At 42.3% G+C, this 24646-nt stretch overlaps 1 protein-coding gene across 1 annotated transcript in view; it reads left to right on the top strand.

The window, feature by feature from the left end:
• Positions 1-245: 245 nt before the first annotated feature.
• Positions 246-24646, top strand: part of tshz3a (teashirt zinc finger homeobox 3a) — a 41239-nt gene continuing 16838 nt past the window's right edge. Inside the window, exon 1 of the mRNA XM_034176991.1 lies at positions 246-669. Within this exon, the coding sequence (XP_034032882.1) occupies positions 630-669 (40 nt within the window). The 5' untranslated portion in view covers positions 246-629. The remainder of the gene's footprint in view (positions 670-24646) is intronic.

Below are 24646 nucleotides of genomic sequence, written 5' to 3'. Positions count from 1 at the left end.
GAGAATGGGCACCTGTTACAGAGCTTTAAGTGATGGCGGAGGTATGTGCTCCTTGAGTGCCGTTCTAGTTAAGGAAAAAAATTCCCTACTGAAGACTACAAGAGAAGCCTTTTGAAAACCGTGTAGTAGCAGGAATAATATTAAAAACAATAGTAATAGTGATGATGATGTGAGCAACGGTGGGCGGGGCCTGGTGTTTGATGCCGCCCCTCTGCGGGCTCTAAAGGGTTAAGGGGGCGGGGACTTTGCCCATTCTGCTGCTCTGAGTGACGTGATCATTTCTCTTATCCCTCAACTTTACCAGAGCAGGCAGCCGAGCTGGACGGTGCCTGTCATCAGGCCACAACCTTCCCAAAGAAAATCTCAATTCATCCCGTTCGTTCTTTCTCCTTTATTTTTTTTTCACCCCCTGCTGGCTGCTCCTCCACAGCGATGATTCCCAGTTTTCCTGCGTTTCCGTCGGACTCCGCGATGTTGTGCGGGTTACTACACGAAGGCGTGAATCTTTTCTGAGTGGAGGTGGATCTTTCCAGATACGTCGAGGGTACATTAAATAATCATCACCATCATAACAACAATTAAAAAAAGAAGCGTTTCCCCGCAAAAATTGAAAAAAAAGAAGGGGAAAAATGCCACGGAGGAAACAAGAAGCGCCGAAGCGCGCGGCAGGTACGTGAACACACACACACACACATATCAAGGTTTGTTACGACACAAAGCTTTGTTTTGTCAAAGTCACTGCATTTCCGTTTCCACTTGTGGTGGCAGTTTTTTCTTTTCTTTCTTTCTTTCGTTAACTCCTGCTGGAAACGGTCCCACTTTCGGAAAAGAAAAATAGAGTTCGTGCGTTTTGTCGAAACACCGGATGAGTTTAAAACTTTTACTTCCAACGGAACACGGCGACTAATTTAAAATACACGAGCTGTTATTGTGCTGTTTTAAAGCGAGATTTAGGGAGGAACGTTTAGATCCGGGCGCATAACTTTATTTATATATATATGTATTATATATATATATATATATATATATATGAAGGAAAACAATACCCTTTGCGCTGTGTTTTGTTTTCTTTCTTTTTCTTGTGTTAAGATAAACAGTGTAAGCTCAGACAATGGGGGAATTCGTGGGCTGGAAGGAGACATAATCGACAGTTGCCATGTCTGATTTGACGGTTGATTGATTGGCTGTCACGCGCCTTTTGATGTGATCCTTCCCGATTTGCATCAGAAAATCACTTCCCACCATGTGCCGCTGCCCTCTGACGTCACCACCAAACCTCTCAGTGAGGCCCTGTGTGGGTGGGTGTGTGTGTGTGTGTGTGTGTGTGTGTGTGTACTCACACAGTCTCTCTCTCTCTTCTGATGCTCAAGTGACTTGCCAAAAAGTGAAAGGTGTGTGTGTGTGTGTGTGTGTGTGTGTGTGTGTGTGTGTGTGTGTGTGTGGGGGGGGGGGGGGGGGGGGGTCACAATGACACATCTCACACACACTTACAGCAGAGAATATCACACTCACTTGTCCCTCTGATCACACACACTCACACGGTGTGTTTTCGGGGTTGTAAAAGGAGCCCTGTGCGATGTAATGGAGGGGAGGAATGGGTTTGCTCTGTCAGACCGAGGCCGTCACTACGGCTTTGTTTCATGTTTGATTTAATTGTCTCTCCCCTGACAGGCCCATTCATCAATGGCTTTAATGGTCAATCAGAGACAGGCTGAGTGAGTGCTCCCATTCTGTTTAGACCATAAGCTGGCCTGGGCTTTTATTTCATCAAAATGCCCCGGCCTAATGTACACGCTCGCTGGCTCAGAGTGGCCGCGGGGAGCACATAAAGAATGACTGAAAGCTTTCTGATTTCAGATCAGCAAGAAGGACGTCTTTCTGTTTAGTCTCTCTCTCCCCCCCCCCCCCCCCCCCCCCCCCACACCCATTATTGCTGTTTCTCTGTTGACGAAAGAGAATAAAAGGCTGTAATGTCGATCGTTTGATGTTTGCAGAAAACAACTTTTCTTTTCCTCGCTCTCTCATCTCTCTTCCTGTGTTCTTTGTTCATTCATTCTTCTCTCTGTTTCTTCGTTTTTTGCATGCTCCCCTTCCACCCCTGTCACTCAGCCCATGCAGCTGCAAGTTATAAAGTTGTCAACTGTTCAGTGGCACACAAAGGGTGATGATGAATTGATTGCAGCACCAAGCATGGTGATAGAGAGAGCAAAGAAAAGGATGACAGATGATGGGCCTTGATTAGGGACTTAGGGGGAGAGTCAGCCCAATGCAACCTTGAGACTTGCATGAAAAATTTACCCCCCCTCCAACTCCCCACTACCCTCCTTTGCTTTCCTCTCACTCTCTTTGATTGTCTCCCTCAGCTACTCCCTCTTCCTCTCCTCGCCTCCCGTCTTAGTGGGTTTCTCTCTCCGCAGTAGAAAACTTGTTTTGCCTGCTTCATTAGCGTTGGGCCAATTAGCCGTGAGGCTGATGGAGTCCTGACAGGCCTCGTGATTGGAGATGACAAGCTCGGGGTGCCCGGCCCAATGAGGTTTGCCACCACTTAGATGTAATCAACTCGATATTACACAGAGCCGCTTGCCTTTGGTTGCACTGTAACTCAATTTTCTGCTGCAGGTGACAAATGGACCTGTGTACCTGTGTCAGGTCTGAGTGTTCTCAACAACCAAAGGGCAGCTGGGCGCGTTAAGGGGAAAGTAAACCTGAGAAAATGCGGCTCTGCATCCTGTTTCGGCACCAGCCCAGAGTCTAAAGCCGATCAAGTAGCTGCAGGAAAGTTTAAGATCTCCACGTGCTTACGAGCGAGTCAGCAGAGGCTTTAGAGCACGTGAGCAGGGACGGAATGTGGAATCTGTAAAGTATCTGTGTGGAGTGGCGGAGCGTGTTTACAGTGCACAGGACACATGCGCTATCAGGCAAACACCATAACGTGTCCTGATGTGGAACGGAAACTAACATGGTAATAATATCAGCTGTTTAGTCTCTATAGTTTTTTTTCAACTCCGTGACAAGGATGTTTTTTTATCATGAATTTAACATGTTTTAATTCTCAAGGTCAGTCATCCGGGCATTTAACCTCGAGGGGCGGGTTTTGTCGGTGAAAATATCGCTTGAATTCAGTATAAATACATGTAATTTGATCACTTTTCAAACAAGTCGGAATCATTAATAAAGTCAGTTTAATGTACAACGGTTCATTTCAGGTCAGCTTGGTGTATAACTCTCATCCTTCCAGGCACTGGCTATGTTTACATGCCGTTAATATTCGGGATAAGGTCAATATTCCGGTTTCTGAATCATTAGGAATAACCCGTTTACATGCTTAAGCAGACAGTACTCCTGTATACATGGTCATGGTATCATTTGGAATATCCCCATCTAAACAGCACGCACGTCTTCCACCGGTGCTTGATTTAGTCTGGCGTTTGTGCAAATCCTGCTTTGCGTAACTTTTCGGTCACCTCCTTGTAAGTGTCGCTATCTCGGTACTTTCTATCATCAATAAAATACATTATATTTATATATTTCATGATACTAATGAAGTACTCGGTTTCCTCCTCGCCCCAAAGTGTGGTGCTGTGCTGCTGCGTCTGGATTTTCCCATGCTTGTTTACCTCCGCTTCTGTGGTGTCCGGTGGGATGCGCGCGCCGCATACAGTAGTTGCTGTACTCAAAAACGACTACTCCTTGCGTATAGGACATGCGCAGAACACAAAATAATGTTCCTTTCTATGGGAATATTCCGATGTGCGTTTATATGACCTGATATCGGGTTAGAAAAGGAGTAACCCAGGGTCATATTCGGGTTTTTAAAACCGGAATATAAGCATATTCGGGGTTTGCGGGTGTTGCGCAACCGGGTTATTGCTAATATTTTGGTTATGAAAGGGTTATTGGCTGCATGTAAACGTAGTCAATGACAGCTGTCAGCTGGCTGTTAGACACAAAAAAACCCGGCTGATTTAAATAGAACAGCATACACACCGAGCGTGTTTTCACTGAGCAGCCAGTCACAGTAGCACGAATTCTCACTTTCGGATTGGCTACTTTACCGAAGTGACGTAGCGCTGACCTCGAGAATACATTGATTATGAATAGTTAGGGGTGTGGTTGCTTTGAGTGACAGGTAGTGTGCGTCATAAGCCGAGTCCAAAGCCCTGTTAGCAAAACCGGTAGCAGTGGTTGCTAACTGTTGTAGACATTTGTGTTGTCGTCTGTCCTTACTGAGTATTTTATTTCAAATATCTGCAATAATATGGTTTGTTGTGCAGTTAATTATCCTAATGGACCAGCTAAGAAGTATGTTCTATATTATTCTGTTATTTAATTTGTATGTTAGCACTGTTAGCAGGTTTCATTAGCTTAGTGATGGTTACCGAGGCAGTAAGATGGTCATAATTTTTAATACCCACACCCAAGCCACCATCATGAAACCCGCCGCTCAGTCTGCAAAAACATGCTTAAAATTCGAACCAAGTTTAGCCTGCTAGCTTTAGCTTGTTTCATAACTCGGTGAGATGGGGCATAAACTCGGCTGTGGATACCGCCATATTTGTTTGTTGTGCGTGAAACAAACAAAGTGTCATGGCGGAGGTTAGCACAGCAACGCTAACGTGAATTAATTCACATGATCAGTGGTAATATTTTAAAGACAGATGTAAAAACTTGAGTTATTTCTGGCGAGGAGATGCAAAGCCTTTGACAAAGGAGATAAAAGTCTTGAAAACATGACTTTAAAAAAATCTTTTATTCCACCGTGAATGTAGTGAAGAGTCGACTGACGCTGCTGTTGTTTGCCCCCTTGGCTTCCCAGAAGGCATTGCACACAACAAATATGACGTATCCGCGACCGAGTCTAGTTCAGGCTTCATTCGCCCTACCCAGGTCATGTTCACAAACGGTAAAACATCTGAACTCATTTTCATGAAATTTATAGTTTTCCTGTATATTGGCATGGGGCACAAAATTGACCTTGACCTCTAACCTTGATCACTGACTGATCCTAACGTAACTCTGAGATTGGGGTCTTGTTCAGGCTTTATTCGTCCTGCAGAGGTTATGTTATAAAGCAGTAAAAACAACCTTGATCATTGACTGATCCTAACAAAAACCAATTCACTTGATTCGATCTAGAGGCCCAAAGGTGCAAGTTTGATCAAAACTGGATCAGCCTTTGAGATATCTTGCTGAAGTACATTGAAGCATAGAGGCCAATGTCCTTTTGACAGTGTCACTAAGTAGATATTAACTTGTTTTAAAGGAGTCATATCAGGGGTAGTCAGAATCCTGGTGCCATAGTCGACACCGGTGTAATGGTGCACTGTGATATATATACATTTTTTTTCCAGTTACTCAAATAAAAACAACAGTCAAACTAATAAAAAAAATTACATCAACTATCCATTAATTTGGATCATTTTGGCACATCCATACCTCTGATCAGCACTGTTGCGCTGATGCCCCGTTTTTATTCTGAAGGGGTCATATAGTGCTTAGCACATATACAAGTAGTATAGACATATCATAGCAGCAGTGTGATATGTCAGTGCTCAAACAGTGAAAAATACTATGACATTAATTTCAGGTCATATTACACACTCACTCACTCATCTTCAACCGCTTAGTCCAATTAAGGGTCTTGGGGGGCTGGAGCTTATCCCAGCAGTCAGAGTGTGAGGCGGGGTACATCCTGGACAGGACACCAGTCTGTCACAGGGCCACATATAGACAAATAAACACATTCTCACACACACACCTACAGACAATGTAACATTTCCAATCCACCTAACCTGCGTGTCTTTGGATGTGGGAGGAAGCCGGAGCACCCAGAGCGAACCCATACAAACACGGGGAGAACATGCAAACTCCACACAGAATGGCCACAGGTGGGAATCGAACCCATGACCTTCTCGCTGTGAGACAACACTGCTAACCACTAATCCACCGTGCTGCTCACATATTTTGCAAAATCTGAAAATTTCAGCCTAAATGTTTTTCTTGTATATAAACAAAAAAAATGTGGTACTTTGAGGATCTTTATCGTAAAATGTAGATAAAACTAATTTCTCACAACACAACCCTTAATATCTGCTTAAATTACAGATTATCTGGTTTTCAGAGGTTTACAACTGTCCAGCACTGAGGATAGACTGGTTTAAAGTGTTTTTTAATTATTATACTTTGATTGAATTTTAAGGAAGATATAAAATTATTATAAAGAGCCCAAAACTATTAACTAGTTTCTGTTTACTTCTACACTTGAGTCTATAGGTATTTGGCAGTGACACACTTTTTGTCATTTTGCATCTATGCCACGTGAGTAGTCTGAACATCAGTCATCAAGAAATATAGACAGTAGGCTCCTATGTGGTCAGTTTACAGTATTTATATAAAACTTTCATTATCAAAGCGCTTTACAGTGATGCCTCATATTCACCCTTTCTCACACAGACACCAATGTCAATGTACTGCCATGCAAGGTGGTTTACTGCACACTGGGAACATCTTCAGGATTCACCAAGAAGGAGTTTCCTGTATGGAAATGCATCACATCTAGGCTGCCTGGAAAACTGTAGCTGCAATTTTCACCATAACTGGTGATACAAACAAACAAAAGTTGCATGTTGTACACTTTATCCAATTGCAGCCACAGAAGCCTACATTGCCTTCATAATTGTCATGGATGTCTTGGTGGCTTCCCTCACTAGTCTGCTTCTTGCACACTCAAGATGTGTATGCTGCCTACTCCAGACAGATTTACCACAGAGTACCATGCTGTTTGTATTTCTTAATGATTGATCTAAATCTTTTATATATGTAGTTTGTCCCAGAGGTGGGACGAAGTTACCATCAAGTCAGAATGAATCAGCAAGTCCCAAGTGAGGTCTGAAGGCATAATGACCACCAATTGTTTGCAAGCTGATTTGAGGCTTAACTTGGGACTTGCAGATTGATGACTTGACAGTGACTTCGTCCCACCTCTAGTTTGTCCAGTTAAATATGGCCTCTGACAATCAGGGGTCAGTGTATAAACATGGCTGTAATTCCTAAATGGTTAATGCAATGTTTTTGTTTAACTGCTAGAGTTAAAAGTGAAAGTCTACCATACAAACAGATGTTGATTGTTTCATTTCAACTCCATTGTGGTGGTGTACAAAGGCAAGATTACCAAAATGGTCACTGTCCAAATACTCATGGGTCTGACTGACTTAATTGACACCACTTTAGGCACTCATTCAGTCAGTTACTCATCTTCAAATGCTTACTCCAATTAGGGATCATGGGGGGTGCTGGAGCCTATCCCAGCAGTCATAGGGCATGAGGCGGGGTACACCCCGGACAGGATACCAGTCTGTCACAGGGCCACATATAGACAAACACATTCACACCCGCATGCACACCTATGGACAGTTTAATTTTCCCAATCCACCTAACCTGCGTGTCTTTGGATGCGGGAGGAAGCCGGAGCACCAGGTGGTAACTCACGCAAACACTGGGAGAACACACAAACGCCACACAGAAAGGCCACAGGTGGGATTTGATCCCATGACCTTCTTGCTGTGATGCACCAGTGCTAACCACTAAGCCACCGTGCTGCCCACTACTTATGAACCATTAAGTAATTATACTTAAATTTAGTACACAGATTAATTTATAGGGAAATTCATATGACTGCATTGGAGTCGGCAGGACACAGGATTAAGGATGGGTTTGGATCAGGCTTTACTGTGGGAGGCTCTTCTTTCTGCAGGGTCAGGATGACAGCTGCCAGACTGGCAGTTATCAATTGTGTCGGTGCGCACAAATCATAGAGTGCGTCCACTGTCTGATTTGTTGTGTGTATCTGCGGTTTGACCCGCGATCATGATGAAAGGAACTGTAACAGTACACCGCTCCGTGGGGGCAGGCCATTTGAACCCTGTTTGCTCACTTTTACCTTCTCTCCCTTTCAGTACTCCTTACCTCAACATCTTCTGTCTGCCAGTTTAGAGACGTGAGATACGGTGCACAAACACGAGAGCTTTCGCGGTACACCTCATGCACATGTTGTCACTGCATTCTGGAAGTGAAGCAAGTCGGCTTTCTGACTGGCTTCCAGTTGTTTATGTGTGTGAGACGTCCGCCTCACAGAAACAGCAGGGGAGCGCAAGGTGGAGCTTTAATTACACGAGCTGACGCTGTAGCGAGCTTAACAGTGAAACGCCTCTCAGGTGTGAGCATCGCAAATGTTTTGGCCACACAGGCCCTGTTGCTAACGAACATCCTGTGACTGTATTCCGGTGAGGTTGAGTCACATCAGTGATCCGTGCGTCTGATAAGTGCATACCTAATGAGGAGGAAGGCCGAGCGTTTCCCACAGGTATTGACAGATGCCTTTTTGTTTTTGCCATAGGCCTTTCGACTCCATAAATTCCACCTGCGTAATGATAACAGTGCCACCCTACCAGCAAGTGAGCCAAAGGAAAAGAGAGAGGAGGGGGTGGCGGTTGGAGGGGACGGTAAAACGGGCTTTCTCTCCTTTTGAACACACAGCCGGCAGATGTCAAGTCGTAGAGTTCAGGCTCCGAGAGGGGAAAAAGAAGTGCTGTAGTAGTGTTGTGATTTTTTTAAAAAAAAGTTAACCCTCGGACTCGTCCTTTCACCTCATTGTGGTTTTCAGGTGGGACCATCTGACTTGGAGGTCTTGCAAAAATAGGTCCGACTCTGTTGTGATAGATGCAGCTGCGCTGTGGTGACAATTTGGACAGGCTGGACAGGCTGGACCCCACCAAAACCACCCATCTCTTCACCCCCCCCCCCCCCCCCCCCCAGAGGTAGAGAGCATCAGAGCCTGGTGGGATGTGTGCTCTTTTCGGGAGAACTGAGCCACTCTGGTCTTCAGGGTCCTGAAACCCAACCCAGGAGGAGAATAGCTCCGGCCATTACAGAGGAGAAGCCGATTTCCTTTTTCAAACAGAGTCATTTATCACTGACCCACCCTCGTTTCTGACACCGGACGTGTGTCATTTATCAAACAGGCTTTACCAGACACACAGAGAGGTAGGCGGATAAGGGGCAGGGAGGAAGAGAGCTGGGAGGAACTAAAAAGGAGTCGCAAAGTGAGTGGAGAAACAGAAACGGAGGCTCGGAAAAGACTGGTTGTGTAGGTGTGTGCGCGCGCACTGTTTTTCCAGGGAAGACTTCACTTTTCCTGAAACCCTTGAGGAGCAGCGGTTGGGGAGGGGAGGATTTTTTGAGATGACAGGGAGGATTGAGTTACACAGACTTGTGTTTTGATGAGTGACACGGTGTTCTTCCAGGACATGTCTCCAGACGTCCGTACGGGAGAGGTGAAATATGCAAGTCTGGACAAAAGCGTCACTGTTGTTTCTAACTCATAATATATGCACACTCTTGCCCATCGACGTGCGCACGTGCCCATATGGCAATCGGCGCACGTTGCCCATATGCATCGGCGCGCGTGCGCGTATGCACGCTGCTTCCTGATGAGCACAGCTGACAGGTATCACTCATGCAGCAGGCTGGCCTTTAAATGAACCCGAGCTGCTCTGCTCTCCTGCGGCCCTAACAGGCTCTCTGCAAGACGGATGCTTCTTTAAAAACTCTGATTAATGATGGATACCAGGCTTATAGTGCCATTTATCATGAAGAATTATTTAGGCTGGCCGTGTATGGCTGTAACTGGAGAGCCAGGACGAGAAGAAGCAGGGTGGAAAGCCTTAGACAGACACTCACTGTGTGATGGATGGCTGATGCTCTCTCTCTGAGTGTTACTAGACACCAGTGCTGCAAGCAGTAGGCCATAATCAGATAGCCCAGGGATGTTTTATCCCACAACTACACTACCCAGATTGCCTTGCTTCCAAAGTTTACTTTGTGACAGGTATAGTCTGTCATTATTATCATCTTCCAAAACTTGGGTGAAATCACAAACCCTGCACTCTGAAGGACACACAGAATCTTTAGAGGTTATTGCAGTTTGTGTGGACTAATGTGATTCATCCAGTGTAACTGTCTGTCGTGAATACCTACAACCTTTTCATTAAGTTTTGCCCAAAAGAGTCCCCAGCCCTGTGTCATTCATCGGCCATCACAAATAAAAGACTACAGTGAGAGGTCAAGGCAAGGCCAGCTCTTCTGAAGTGTTGGTCTCTTTTTTCTCCTGTTTGACTTCATTCTCTCTCTTTCCTGCCTCCCCCTCCTCCCGCATGCTACTGTGATTTATGGTGGCCATCCATCTTCAGGTTGCGTCCATCAGCTTCTCGTTGCTAGGTGATCACTGCAGCAGCTGCGAGTTGTGGGACGGTTTGGTTGTCCCATATCCGACGCTGGCCTCGACATTGCCACTTTTCTGCTCTTGCCATATTCACACGATGCAACTTGAAACAAACCCAAATTGTAGCGCCACTGCAACTTTAACGGTGGCTACAGGCGTTTTGGATTGTTGAAAAGAATCTTAAGGCAGTCATTCTCACTTTTACCATCATATGAGCTAAATCGGCTGCGTTCTGGTAACCAGTTATCTCTTGACTGATTATGCTTGACAATTATGCTTACATATTTCCTTTATTAAAAGCCTGTCCTTGAATTGGGATCTGCTTCATTTAATGACCAGGTCAAAACTTTGTCTGAAAAAAATAAACGCCTACCTTAAATAAGCACCAGGAATTTATGTGCATTAAAAAGGTTACATTTGGTCAAGTCACTCATTTTTCTAACTCCACTGTGGAATGGTACCTTAAAATCCTAAAGCCTGATTTATGCTTCTGTAACTCCGTGGCCATGCAATTACAATGATGTGCGCTTGACCGTTTTAAAATTCTCTTTTGCATCTTTATGCAATTTACAGCAGGAACAGTGGCTTTTTCTGGATTAATTTGTCCCTCAACGAGCTCCACTTCTTTATGTAATCTTCAACTGCCAAACCAACTATACAGTACGTCCAATTTCCATCCATGAATTATGGGCCATTTGAACATCTTTTTCCGACTCCATGTTGTGAAGTTTGCGGCCTTTTCTGCCAAACGTATTTGATCCATGATCAAAATGTAATCACTGTGCACACTGCAAAAACTTTTAAAATATGATGTGAGAGGAAGGAGTGAAAACATAAAAGTGACAAATTGCAGCCTTTGCAGTCTTAGTCATTTAGCGGGTGCGCATCAGGGTATGGAGAGGGTTCGCAGCCCTGTAGAGGCTCTGAACTAAAGCGGCTGCGTTCTGGTAACCAGTTATCTCTTGACTGATTATGCTTGACAATTATGCTTACATATTTCCTTTATTAAAAGCCTGTCCTTGAATTGGGATCTGCTTCATTTAATGACCAGGTCAAAACTTGTCTGAAAAAAATAAACGCCTACCTTAAATAAGCACCAGGAATTTATGTGCATTAAAAAGGTTACATTTGGTCAAGTCACTCATTTTTTCTACTCCACTGTGGAATGGTACCTTAAAATCCTAAAGCCTGATTTATGCTTCTGTAACTCCGTGGCCATGCAATTACAATGATGTCGCTTGACCGTTTTAAAAATTCTCTTTTGCATCTTTATGCAATTTACAGCAGGAACAGTGGCTTTTTCTGGATTAATTTGTCCCTCAACGAGCTCCACTTCTTTATGTAATCTTCAACTGCCAAACCAACTATACAGTATGTCCAATTTCCATCCATGAATTATGGGCCATTTGAACATCTTTTTCCGACTCCATGTTGTGAAGTTTGCGGCCTTTTCTGCCAAACGTATTTGATCCATGATCAAAATGTAATCACTGTGCACACTGCAAAAACTTTTAAAATATGATGTGAGAGGAAGGAGTGAAAACATAAAAGTGACAAATTGCAGCCTTTGCAGTCTTAGTCATTTAGCGGGTGCGCATCAGGGTATGGAGAGGGTTCGCAGCCCTGTAGAGGCTCTGAACTAAAGCGGCTGTCTTTGGTTCATCACATCCATATTACAGTAAAGGTGGCAAGCAGCATTTTGTTAATAATCACGGACTTGAATAAAGGCCTGGTTTAGGTGCTGTGTGTGAGCACAATTTGAAAAAAATACATTTCCGGTGTTTTAATCACAGAAATACAGTGCTTGCTTTCCAGGTGGAATCAAACTCCAGGCTATAGATTGGTAGTTTAACTATCTGCTTCAGGCTACCTGTCTGCGTCTCTGGACAGAACACTTCATCTGTGTTGTCCTAATCCACCCGTTTCCATCCTTGGCTGGGAAAATAACATACAATGGGTTAGTGTAACGTCCAGGGGGAGTTGTAGACTCTTGTCTGTTTTACACTACAGTATCCATGGATAAGCACTGGCCCGATGGGCCTCAGGGCCTGTATAGGACTTATTTCTAATTAACGCACCTTAGTTGAAAACAAAAATAGGGAGGAGGCAAGGCTCTGATAAATCCTGTAACTTTGACAGCTGGGCCACTTTCATGCTCTGATTAGCCAGGTGTGCATGCTGCGAGCAGACAGAGCACTTTATTTTTTTCTTCCAGGACTCTGCTGAAATCTATAGATGGCAACAACAACAAAAAAAGGATCATCACAGTGAGAAAGGTGCAATGCGAGATACATACACACACACACATATATATATATATATATATATATATATATATATATATATATATATATATATATATATATATATATATATATATATACACACACACCTGACAGTGACACAATTACACCCTGATTGATGGTTGGTCAACTGAAGACAAGAAGGCAGAATAGGTATTAATATATTCAAACAAAAGCACAAAATATATGTTTTGTTTATGCAGCATTTGAGGCTGCAGGTGTACACTCGAGTGATTGGTCTCTATGTAACTATGTTTGTATGTATTTTAGCAAGACATCTTAACAGCTAATCTGATTTTGACCAAATGTGGGAGGTATATTGGAGCTATGGATGAGAATAAGTAAATTGGCATTGATTAGAAACGGTGAAGCATCAAGATGCTTGGTCATGGTGAAATTTCCAGCCCCATACTAAAGGCACCTTGACACTTGCATGAATTTGATCCCTGCACTGTCGCACAGTTCATTGTGCCAGTGTGACCCGCTTGACGCCACACAATATAAAATAATCATATCGTAGCCAATGACGCATTTGCTCTCAGAACCTGGCTAATGAAACCATTCTCTCATTGCTCCCAGAATCACAGAGAAATTATCTACAGCTCCAGGTTCTCTCATGCACATCATGTGGTGGAGAACACAATTGGCATTTTATCTTAAAGGAAATTATTTATAATATATATTGTAATGGATTGGTAAAACAGTTCCATTTTCACTCCTTCTTCTGAGATAGATAATGTATCTGTAATATTATGTTTATTATTGATGTAACATCTCGCCATAATCGTTCAGATGCCCTGCGCGCAGTGGCATGATATTGACACACAGTGTTTTCGAATAGGTTGGGCAATGTTCACAAAATTAATGCATGCCAGAAGTTCTGAACATTTCAAGATTTTCTTTGCACATTGGCACGCAGCCACACACAGTTTATGCACAGTTCATGATGAGTTTACTCACTGGCATGCAAGATCTCGTGCCAGTGTGGGGATCAAATTTGTACAAGTGTCAAGGTGCCTTAAAATGTAGAAAATGTTATCGACTCATGTTATGGATATGAGTTCAGCAGAGGTCAGCACAGTGGTGGAACTGGTTCAAACACTTGCCTCCAAAACAGAAGGTCCCCCAGTTTGAGGCCACATGTGCCCCATTCTCCATGTACATCTGGAGTTGCTTCAGAAAGGGCATCTTGAAGTAAAACTTTCAAATCAAATATGTGGATCTGCAGGGGTGTGTGTGAATGAAAGAGGGAGCAGACATTAGTTTAGTTTAGGTATTTTATTTGTTTGCAAAACTCACCTTTCAAAAGCCTAAGTAATGTTTCCTCTACAGGCCTGATAGTTTGAGATGTGGGTGTGGTGTTGCTGTTCTCATTGAGAACTTTTGATCTAGTTTCCTGTTTGTGAGAGTCTGAAAGCAAGTTTTTTTGACAGCCTCGGACAGAAGAAAAAATGGTAAAGCTCTCTGATAAGGAACAGGTAGTTTTTGTTTTTTTTGTCTGTGTGGGTTTCAGTTTGGCTTTTCCTATAGTGTCCCTGAAACATCTGGCATTGAAGTGCATCCTTCGTCTACTGTCATTATGGGTACACCCCGGAGTCAACCGTGTCCATGTGAAATAAAAGCCAGACAATAATCCCAGTTTCATTCTCAAATCCATAACTTTAGCATTAACTCGTTTTGCCCCACTGCCCAACAGTTGTTGCCGAAGTGTATGTCACTATGTCATTTTCTACTCACAGTAAAAAAAAATCTCAAAGGTAATAATGCAACTTTTTCCACAACTCAAAAAAAAAAAAAACATCTGGACATAAACGGGTTAACTTCAGCTATGCTATCTGCTTGCTCCTAAACCTGGCCTCCCCCTGGCACACCTACAGAAACAGGGGTTTATCCTTAACTGTAGATCTACTGTAACTCTAATACAACCCCCAGCTTCAACCTGAGACTTAATGTTTCTCAAATATTTTCAAAGAAGCATCAGAAAAAATACAGACACCTGTTTACCAGCAGCATGTAACGTAACGGACTAATCTTACAAAAACATTGATCCATTCTTATGTGCCAATCTATCTTTCATAAATGTTTGAACATTCTTATATAATATATTGAATTTAGGTCAAGTTAAGTCTGGGAGCATTTGCTGATTCTAAATCCACCACACTATGCAACAACCTGAATGGCAACCACCTGGGTGGACAACATCCTCACCTCTTGAAAGTAGCCGTCTGTGTGCTGCTGCCTTGTCAAATATGGATGTCCACTTGGCATTCTCCAGCCGCTGGCATCCTCAGCACTGAGGCACCTGCCTATTGAAACATGCCCAGAGCCAGAATGTCATAGCTGACACTCCCTCACAATAAAAGTGATACTCCTCATCTCCCTAAGTAACTGCTTGACACAGTCATTCTAGCAGTACCAGAGGATCCAACTGAATTGATATATCCATCGGTTCTCAGTCCTGGTCCTTGGGGATCTCTGCCTTGCATGTTTTCCTACACTGGCTAAGTCTGTTGTCTGCCAGCTCTTGACTGTCTGAACACACCTGTCTGACTTGCTGTGCTGTAGATACAGCAGAGAGAAATGGAAACATTGCAGATCCCCCATGAGGATTAGGATCTCCTTCCCAAAGCATTAAACAGTAAATTTGTCCGAGCCCACTGGTGTCATTACAGGTACATGAACAGTCCTTCAGTTGATGTAAAGTGCCACACAAGGGACTCAACTTGTCCATGAGCATAACTGCTGGTCAAAACATTTTGTAAATGTCACTAAAACAAACCTGAATCCCCTGTGGTTCAAATTCTTCTTTTTTTCTTTTTTTTTACCCCAGCGAATGTACTTTGCCTAAATGAAGCCTTTCAGGGAAATTCAAGGGTTGACCTTCATCCACATCATCAAGCCAAAGAACCAGAGAGGAGTCAGCCAACAAACATAGACAGACAGACATGACCTTCACCTTGAGGATCACCCTTTTGCAAATTTCACATTTCCCGGGTGATTCTGGAACTGACTTTATGTGTATGCCAAGGTTGGGAGAAATGGGAAGTAAAGATCCAAATTTTGAGTTTTCCCAAAATAAACCCTTGAAAGGCCATTCTGGATTGTATCTACATCCACATGCCAAGATTCATGGAAATCTGCCATAGGACCTGGGACAAGTTGGGAACCAAAGATAGACAGAAAAAAAATGTACTTCAATTCATACTATGATGATGACAGATAGTTTGCATAATTTGTTTATAACCAAAAAGGGAGACAGTTAACTTTTGATCCCTGTACAAATTGAAATGGGTCTTTTCACCATTTTTACTGTTTTGTTGTTGTTGTTTTTATCCTATAATGCGACCTGCTCCAGCCCATAGATTATATAAATTATAACAGCTATTGGTCTATTATGTGATCTTTATGATCAGATAAATAATGTGTGATGTTTCAACATGACTGGAGCATTTTTAAATTTTATTCCCTCTGTAATCCGTAACTGACCCTGCCTGACTATAGCAAAGGTTATCATACATTTAGAGGCTGGATTACAAGTGACATTTTGTCACCTGACATCAAGGGTGAGTATGAAAGAACATGACGGTGCAGGTTTTCCTTGTAAACAATCATCTCAGCAGGTGATTTCAGAGATGATTGGGACTTTAACTGGACACGAGGAATTTATCAGTAACACTGCTTGTTGAGGTGATCCGTTGCAAAGGAAAACCTGCACCCCTCTTGGCCCTTGTCACGATACTAGAACTTCAAACTTTATATTGACCCACAAAAATACTCGCTACCATTTTTGATACCACAGGGGGAATGATTTAAAAAAAAACTAAGAGGCTAACGATGCAAACAGTAACATCAATGGCAACATTATTTTTAGTCTAACAAATGCTTATGCCCACATGCACGCAACCATGGCGCAAAGTGTGTTATTCCAAATTTTGTTTTTTGGAGAGAAAAAATAACTTCAGTATTTTATAACTAATTATAGTTTATTCCTCCTTTTGCCTTAATTTATTTTATGATCTTTTTAATTACTATTAATTCTCCAGTCAGTGAGTTATTTTATATAAAAGGCACTTCTCATTTTGATAACCTTAGATCTGACAAAACCTTACAACCCCCCTGTGATCTTTGGGAAAGAGATACCGATATTAGGGAGTAAAGTATTTACATTACCAATATATTTGCTGATATAAAAATGAAAATAGTAATGATTCCTAACATTTTATTATCAAACCCTTATGACAACAAGTAATTGATGCTTGATGCTTTATAGTTTAAACATGAGCTTCATGTTGCCTTCACTCGGATTGGCCGTTGCTGTGTCACATATCTCTGCATTTACATAAAATACACTTCTGTCCTATTTTGGCTTTGTCTACCTGACAACATAGTAACCACTTGTCCCTTGTTGCTGTAAAACGCCTGCTCTGGTTCAAAATTGGTGGCAGCTGGTCACTTTGCCTCTGGCTCTTGTAGCTAATGTGAGCAAGTGGTGATGGGGGGCCTAGCTATGCACGATAGTATTATAAGCAATGCCATTGGCATGCCCTCTGCTAGACAGATTATGTAATGACACCATTTCCAAGTGTTTTCCTGCACTGTTTAAAAATTAAAAGTTTTCATTTCGGCAAAAATAATGCAGATACCAATATGTTTGTGAAAGGCTCGTATGGGCTGATATTATCGGCCAACTGATATATTGGTTGGGCTTTACTCCTAGTGGGTCTTGGACCCCACATTGGGAATCAGGTTCTTACATGATACTGAAAACTAGGCTGGATCATGGACTATTAATTCAGAGTAATCACAACAAAGCTGCATACCTTTGGACTGTTGAAGGATGCTCAAATACTTGGACATAAGGGGAACATCTAAATTCCGCGGTTGGAATTGTACCTCGACCATTTTGCTGTCTAATGGCCCTGTCACACCTTGACGATTTAGCCTGTGTTTGCCGACATATTCAAAATTTGGCGTATATGCTGGGGGGTGTCTCAGAATTTATGGGTAAGTTTTAAGAGCACATTGAAGCATACTGGTATATGTCATAGTACAGCAAGGTTGTCGAAAAATTTTGTGCACGCACAATATTTTCCACACATGCCAGCATATGACTCATACGTCCTGCATACACGGGCCATGCGTTGTAGGTAAGCTATGCGGTTGTTGACGCACAGTACTTGTAAGTTACTCATAAGTCGACATACATTGAGATAACATCTAACATACCCCAAACATATTCCTAACCTATGAGTAACATGCGTTGAACTTATGTGTAACTTATATCGAACTTATCGCCAACGCATATTTACGTATGTAGATGCATTTGACGTGTTCTGGACAACCACAGAAGTTACTGAACGTGTCAGCTGCTGTATAATGGCATATTGGCAGCATTTTTGATACGTCAATATATGCTGGCTAAATCGTCATGGTGTGACAGGCTCTTTACCACCAATTTTTAATGTTTATCAAAAAAAAGTATAGCAGCGTGTTTTTGAACATCATCATCAGTTTAATTTCATCCTGAGCAATGACCTCGTCTTTTCTTGTTGCTATAGTCTAGTAACTCCACTAGACCCCGCAACAACAGAGGTGTCAACACTTTCTAGAACGTGGGGAAAAGCAGCAGTTGTGCTTCACGGCGCTCTGCTGGATATCTGCTCAGGCAGATGTGGGATTAGAAGTTTGGCCGACTACGCATCAACAGACAGGACCAGCTTGGTGCATTAAGAATCAAATAATTCCTTCCAGTGGAATCTTAATGTACACTGGCCTTGGTTTGGCACCTGTGGAAGCAGGTTGTGTTTTTGTATGTTTGTTTTCCTTTTGTGTATCACTTATTGTGGCTACAACAACTTTCAAATTGTTAAAATACAGACTTCAGAGATGTCTTTCTGTCCGGTGTTAGAAGTGAGGAAGGTTTGTGGCTAATCTCATGTCAGATAAACACGATGGGCTTTCAGGAGGTCTGTATGTGCAGCTGGCAGCTTTGGGGTTCAGTCATAACACAACACTCAGCCAAAGTTCAGTCGATTTTCTCTTGTCTCTCTCTCTCTCTCACCCCCCTCTCTCTCACTCGCTCACTTTACCATGTGCATTGACAGAGTTCAGCCTGAAGCCTTGCTGCGGGCCAGAATGATCTCTCTGTTTTTCCCATCTCCTGTGTCACACATCCTGCACTACAATCGGCGGACACAATGTATTCACAAAGTCATCAGGGGGTAGAGAACACACAGAAATAAAAAGCCAGAAAAACATCCACGACAGCTTGTAAGACGCTTGTGCAAGTGTAGCATAGGGTTCACATACACATGGTTTTTTTTTATCCTTTTTTGTTTTTTAAGCCCAGTTTTTGAGATGTAAACGATATTTCTCTCTGATCGTGTCTGAAAAGGCGACTTATGTCAGGAATTAAGCTTTGTAAACGGCCACCTGTTCCATATTTTCTCACGGGACGTTGAGCCAGCGTAGAGGGATCAAAGGGGGAGAAAATGTAGAGCAGCAAGTTTGATTGTGTTACTTTGACAAATGATAACAGATCAGCCTGTGTTGACAGAATGAGGCTGTTTGGAACTAAATAATTGTAATCTATTTAAAGAATTTTGAGCTGCTGGGAAACTCAAGAGTGCAAGTGGAAGTTTATGGCTTGTTTGATTGAGACCGAGGAGTCTTCCTGTCCTGTCGTGTTCTGCAGCGGTTTCCTGTCTGTAAGGGCCCCCTGCTGAAGGGCCATGTTGGTTTAAGGCCGTCAAGGTCCAGTCGAAGTAAACGCATATCAAGAAACTCTTGTCATATCGGGACACAGTTTGACTCACTTCACTCACACAATGTTCTGTGCTGATTCTGTTTGATCTGTCTTCGGCATTTGATACCGTTGACCATGGCATTCTGATAAACAGATTGTGGGATTTGGTTGGAATATCAGGTTGTGTTTTAGAGTGGTTTACCTCTTACCTGACTGGTAGAACTTTTAGTGTGACGGTGGGCAGTGCAGTGTCGGAATCTGCAGATCTTCTGTGGGGTGTGCCACAGGGATCGGTCTTGGGACCTGTTTTGTTCTCGTTGTATCTCCTTCCTCTCAGCAAGCTGATCCAGCAGTTCAGTGATGTGTCCTATCATTTGTATGCCGATGATCTGCAGCTGTACTGCTCTTTTAAGACAACTGAGCCACAGAAACTCTGCTCTCTCACAAATTGTTTGGCCAAAATTAAGGAATGGCTCACTGAGAACAGTCTGCAGTTAAATTCCAATAAGACTGAGACTCTGATTGTAGCACCAGATAGTGCTGTACCTGGAATTAAGCAGCATCTCGGTAGCCTAAGCTGCACGGTCAAAAGCAGCCTGCGTAACCTGGGTGTCATTTTGGATGGAGGGATGTCTTTGGAGCAGCACACAAATTACCTGGTTAAGAACTGTTTTTTCCAAATTCGGAACATCTCTAAGCTCCGTAAGATGGTGACTTTAAAAGAGCTTGAGATGATTGTTCATGCGTTCGTCTCATCACGTTTGGATTATTGTAACAGTCTCTTCACCTGTCTGAATAAGAAGGAGTTGGCCCGCCTGCAGGTTGTGCAAAATTCTGCTGCGCGCCTGCTTACCCGCACCCGCAGGAGGGACCATATTACTCCTATTCTTAATACTTTGCATTGGCTGCCTGTCTCCTACAGGATTCATTACAAAATCCTGGTATTGTCTTTTAGAGCTCTGCATGGACAGGCACCGGAGTACATCAGGGACCTGATCCAGCCTTATGCTTCCTCCAGGAGCCTCAGGTCGTCCAATCAGAACCTGTTGATGGTTCCTCGGACCCATTTTAAAACTCGCGGGGACAGATCTTTTAAAGTGGTGGCGCCTAGCCTCTGGAATGAGCTTCCCTGTGCCCTTCGTTCTCTGGATTGTATAGATACTTTTAGAAGGCAACTAAAGACGCATTTCTTTAAGTTAGCTTTTTAGCGTAATATTGTATTTTATTGTTTTCGTATGTTATTTTTGTATGCCATGTGCAGCGCTTTGTGACCCTGGTCTGTGAAAGGCGCTTTATAAATAAAGCTTACTTACTTACTTACTCAAGAGTCCTGCATCCCAAACATGTGCCTTCAGATTAGGGCTGTGCAGCGTAAAAATATATATACAGTGAGGAAAATAAGTATTTGAACACCCTGTGATTTTGCCAGTTCTCCCACTTACAAATCATGGAGGAGTCTGAAATTTTCATTTTAGGTGCATGTCCACTGTGACAGAGACATAATCTAAAAAAAAAAAATCCGGAAATCACAATGTATGATTTTTTTAAAATAATTTATTTGTATGTTACTGCTGCAAATAAGTGTTTGAACACCTGTGAAAATCAATGTTAATATTTGGTACAGTAGCCTTTGTTTGCAATTACAAAGGTCAAACGTTTCCTGTAGTTTTTCACCAGGTTTGCACACACTGCAGCAGGGATTTTGGTCCACTCCTCCATATAGATCTTCTCTAGATCTTTCAGTTTTGGAGTTTCAGCTCCCTCCAAAGATTTTCTATTCAGTTCAGGTCTGGAGTCTGGCCAGGCCACTCCAGGACCTTGAAATGCTTCTTACAGAGCCCCTCCTTAGTTGCCCTGGCTCTGTGTTTGGGGTCATTGTCATGCTGGTAGACCCAGCCATGACCCATCTTCAATACTCTTACTGAGGGAAGGAGGCTGTTTGCCAAAATCTCGCAATACATGACCCCATCTATCTTCTCTTCAATACGGTGCAGTCGTCCTCCTGTCCCCTTTGCAGAGGAGCACCCCCAGAGTATGATGTTTCCACCCCCATGCTTCACAGTTGGGATGGTTTTCTTGGGGTTGTTCTCATCCTCTAAACATGGTAAGTGGAGTTGATTCCAAAAAGCTCTATTCTATGTCTCATCTGACCACATGACCTTCTCCCATGCCTCCTCTGGATCATCCAGATGGTCACTGGTGAACTTCAAACGGACCTGGACGTGCTGGCTTGAGCAGGGGGTCCTCGCTGCCCTGCAGGATTTTAAACCATGACAACATCATGTGTTACTAATGTAATCTTTGACTGTGGTCCCAGCTCTCTTCAGGTCATTGACCAGGTCCTCCTGTGTAGTTCTGAGCTTTCTCAGAATCATCCTTACCCCACAAAGTGAGATCTTGCACGGAATCCCAGACCGAGGGAGATCATCTTGTGTTTCTTCCACTTTCTAATAAATAATCATAACAGTTGTTGTCTTCTACCAAGCTGCTTGCCTGTTGTCCTGTAGTCCATCCCAGCCTTGTGCAGGTCTACAGTTTTGTCCCTGGTGTCCTTAGACAGCTCTTTGGTCTTGGCTATGGTGGACAGGTTGGAGTGTGATTGATTGATTATGTGAACAGGTGTCTTTTATACAGGTAACAAGTTCAAACAGGTGCAATTAATACAGGTAAAGAGTGCAGAATAAGAGGGCTTCTTAAAGAAAAATTAACAGGTCTGTGTGAGCCAGAATTCTTACTGGTTGGTAGGTGATCAAATACGTATTTGCAGCAGTAACATACAAATAAATTATTTAAAAAAAATCATACATTGTGATTTCCGGATGATTTATTTATTTATTTATTTATTTTTTTTATATTTTTTTTTTAGATTGTCTCTCACAGTGGACATGCACCTAAGTTGAAAATTTCAGACCCCTCCATGATTTCTAAATGGGAGAACTTGCAAAATCGCAGGGTGTTCAAATACGTTTTTTCCTCACTGTATATATTATCACATTATTATTTTTTTCCATATTAATTACAAATGTCATGGCTCATAAAACTCACAATTCAGATCATGTCATGGATCAGATCATTTTTCAGATATTGAGATAAAATAGGGGTGGAGAGAGGCAAATATAACTGCTTTGCATTTTTAAAAGAACTTAAAGAACAATAAAAACAAGATGTCTAATGTTTAAAGAGCTTTACGAAATACATTATTATTGCTATATTAAATTGTAATATGAACAGTACCATGGTGTTGGGGGGGGCAGCACATATGAATCACAGACCGACTGTGGTCCTTTACTCTTTCATCCATTTTCTTTACCCATTTACTCCAGTTAAGTGTGGGGGTGTTGGAGTCTATCCCAGCAGTCACAGAACATGAGGCAGGGTGCACCCTGGACAGGATGCCAGTCCATCGCAGGGCCGGTCCTTTACCACACTAATATTAATTAATATTGACATTTATTACTATAAACTGTGCATCCGGAAATAATTCACAGCACTTGACTTTTTCTAGTCTATGTTACAGCCTTATTCAAAAATGGAGTAAATTCATGTTTTCCCCTCAAAATTCTACTCACAACACCGCTTAATGAAAACAATAAAGTTTTTTTTTTTTAATTTATTAAAAATTAAACTCAGTACTTTGTTGATGCACCTTTGTTAGCAATTACAACCTCAAGTCTTGTCAAGTCAGCACTGTATGCTGACTGTTTGAAAAATATGCTGATTACTGAAACCTAAAAACCTCATATTCAACTGACAGTTTTGTCATTTATTGTAATTTTTTTGGGAAGCACTTTGATGTAAGGTTATAAAGTGCCACAGAAATAAATGTAATTCGTGATGGCGCATGTGTAGGGTTTTTACTGTGAAAGGTCAGGACAGGAGATGGCTGTTTCTGGTTGTGTTTTGCTTGACAGTAACCTCCACACAGAAATGTACTCTATTTACCGTAGAGAAACATAGTACTACTGGTTATCTTAAGCAAGTCAGCACAATATTCTGCCGTGCTGAAACCAACTCAGCCCACTTGCTAACCAGTTGATTGTTGTATGATATTAGTTGTCTGTTTCCATGTTATGTGTGAACCTCTGTGCAGCCTTGGAAATACCTTATAGCTGTGCGTGTTATGGATGTTTTAACCAAAGAAAAGCTGGTGGAAAAACATCTTTCCACAAGTATTTAGACTTTTGTTTTTGTTTTTAAGAAAAGGAAGACAAACTGCAACTACTGCAGAGAGAAATGTAAATGGCAAGTTAAGAAGTGTAGTCAGGGTGTTTATGTAGAACACGAGACAGCGATGCCGTATGAGTGGATCAAGCTCTGAATTGTGCACCTCCTGTATTTTGGATGTGCCTTTGAAATATTGAAGCTACTTTGGGGTCCTCTTATGCAATATTGGTATGAAAAGCAGTTTATTTGTTTTTGTTTTTTTGTTTTGTTTTTTTAAGTAAAGAGATTTTTTTTTATATGGCTCATTATTTTGCATAATTTATAATAATAAACTAGGACACTCAGAGTAATATTGATTCAATGTGTAAGTTATTGAAAATATGTTAATAATAATGCTAAATGGACTGCATTTATATAGCGCTTTTCCATCTGCATCAGATGCTCAAATCGCTTTACAATAATGTCAGGGTGATGCCAAACAAGGTACTCACTACACATGGGAGCAACTAGGGGATTAAGGACCTTGCCCAAGGGCCCTTAGTGCTTTTCCGGTCTGGCTGCATTTTGAACTGAGGATCCTTTGGTCTCAAGCACAACGCTTAACCATGAAGACCATCACCTCCCCATTATGTGAAAAAATGTCTTTAAAATGTCTTCAAAAGTGGAACTTTATTGAGGGTGGTGGTGGGGGCTTTCGTTCCCTCGTCCCTAGGCTACACAGCTGTACTGTCTGTTACCAGGAGAAGAACAGACACGGCAAGAAGATAAACTTATGTGGAAATCCCTACCTGATTGACCGGTAACAAGTGTGTTTCACCCCCCCCCCCCCCCCCCTGCCCTTTTTTCTATGTTTTCTTCACCACAGGTAGTAAAAACAACAAATGGTTGTGCTCTTTGATGTGCAGTCTAAAGGCTGCACACATTGTTCTCACATTTATTTTTACTGTGTAATGGGACTTTCGAGCTGTTCACATCGAGGAAAAATGTTCAAAACCTGTTGTCGACGTAAATTTGATCACGATACAGTGTCATGATAATTATATCGACCAGCCCTACTTCAAATAAAGATCGGGCTTGATGATGTGTCCAACATTTTAATGGTGATGTGGAATTCCTTATCGTGCAATTCATTTGTTTTACAAAGTCAATTTCGAT

Source organism: Thalassophryne amazonica, chromosome 8, assembly GCF_902500255.1.
Source record: "Thalassophryne amazonica chromosome 8, fThaAma1.1, whole genome shotgun sequence".
NCBI lineage: Eukaryota > Metazoa > Chordata > Actinopteri > Batrachoidiformes > Batrachoididae > Thalassophryne > Thalassophryne amazonica.
This window is presented reverse-complemented; position numbering and strand designations above follow the sequence as displayed.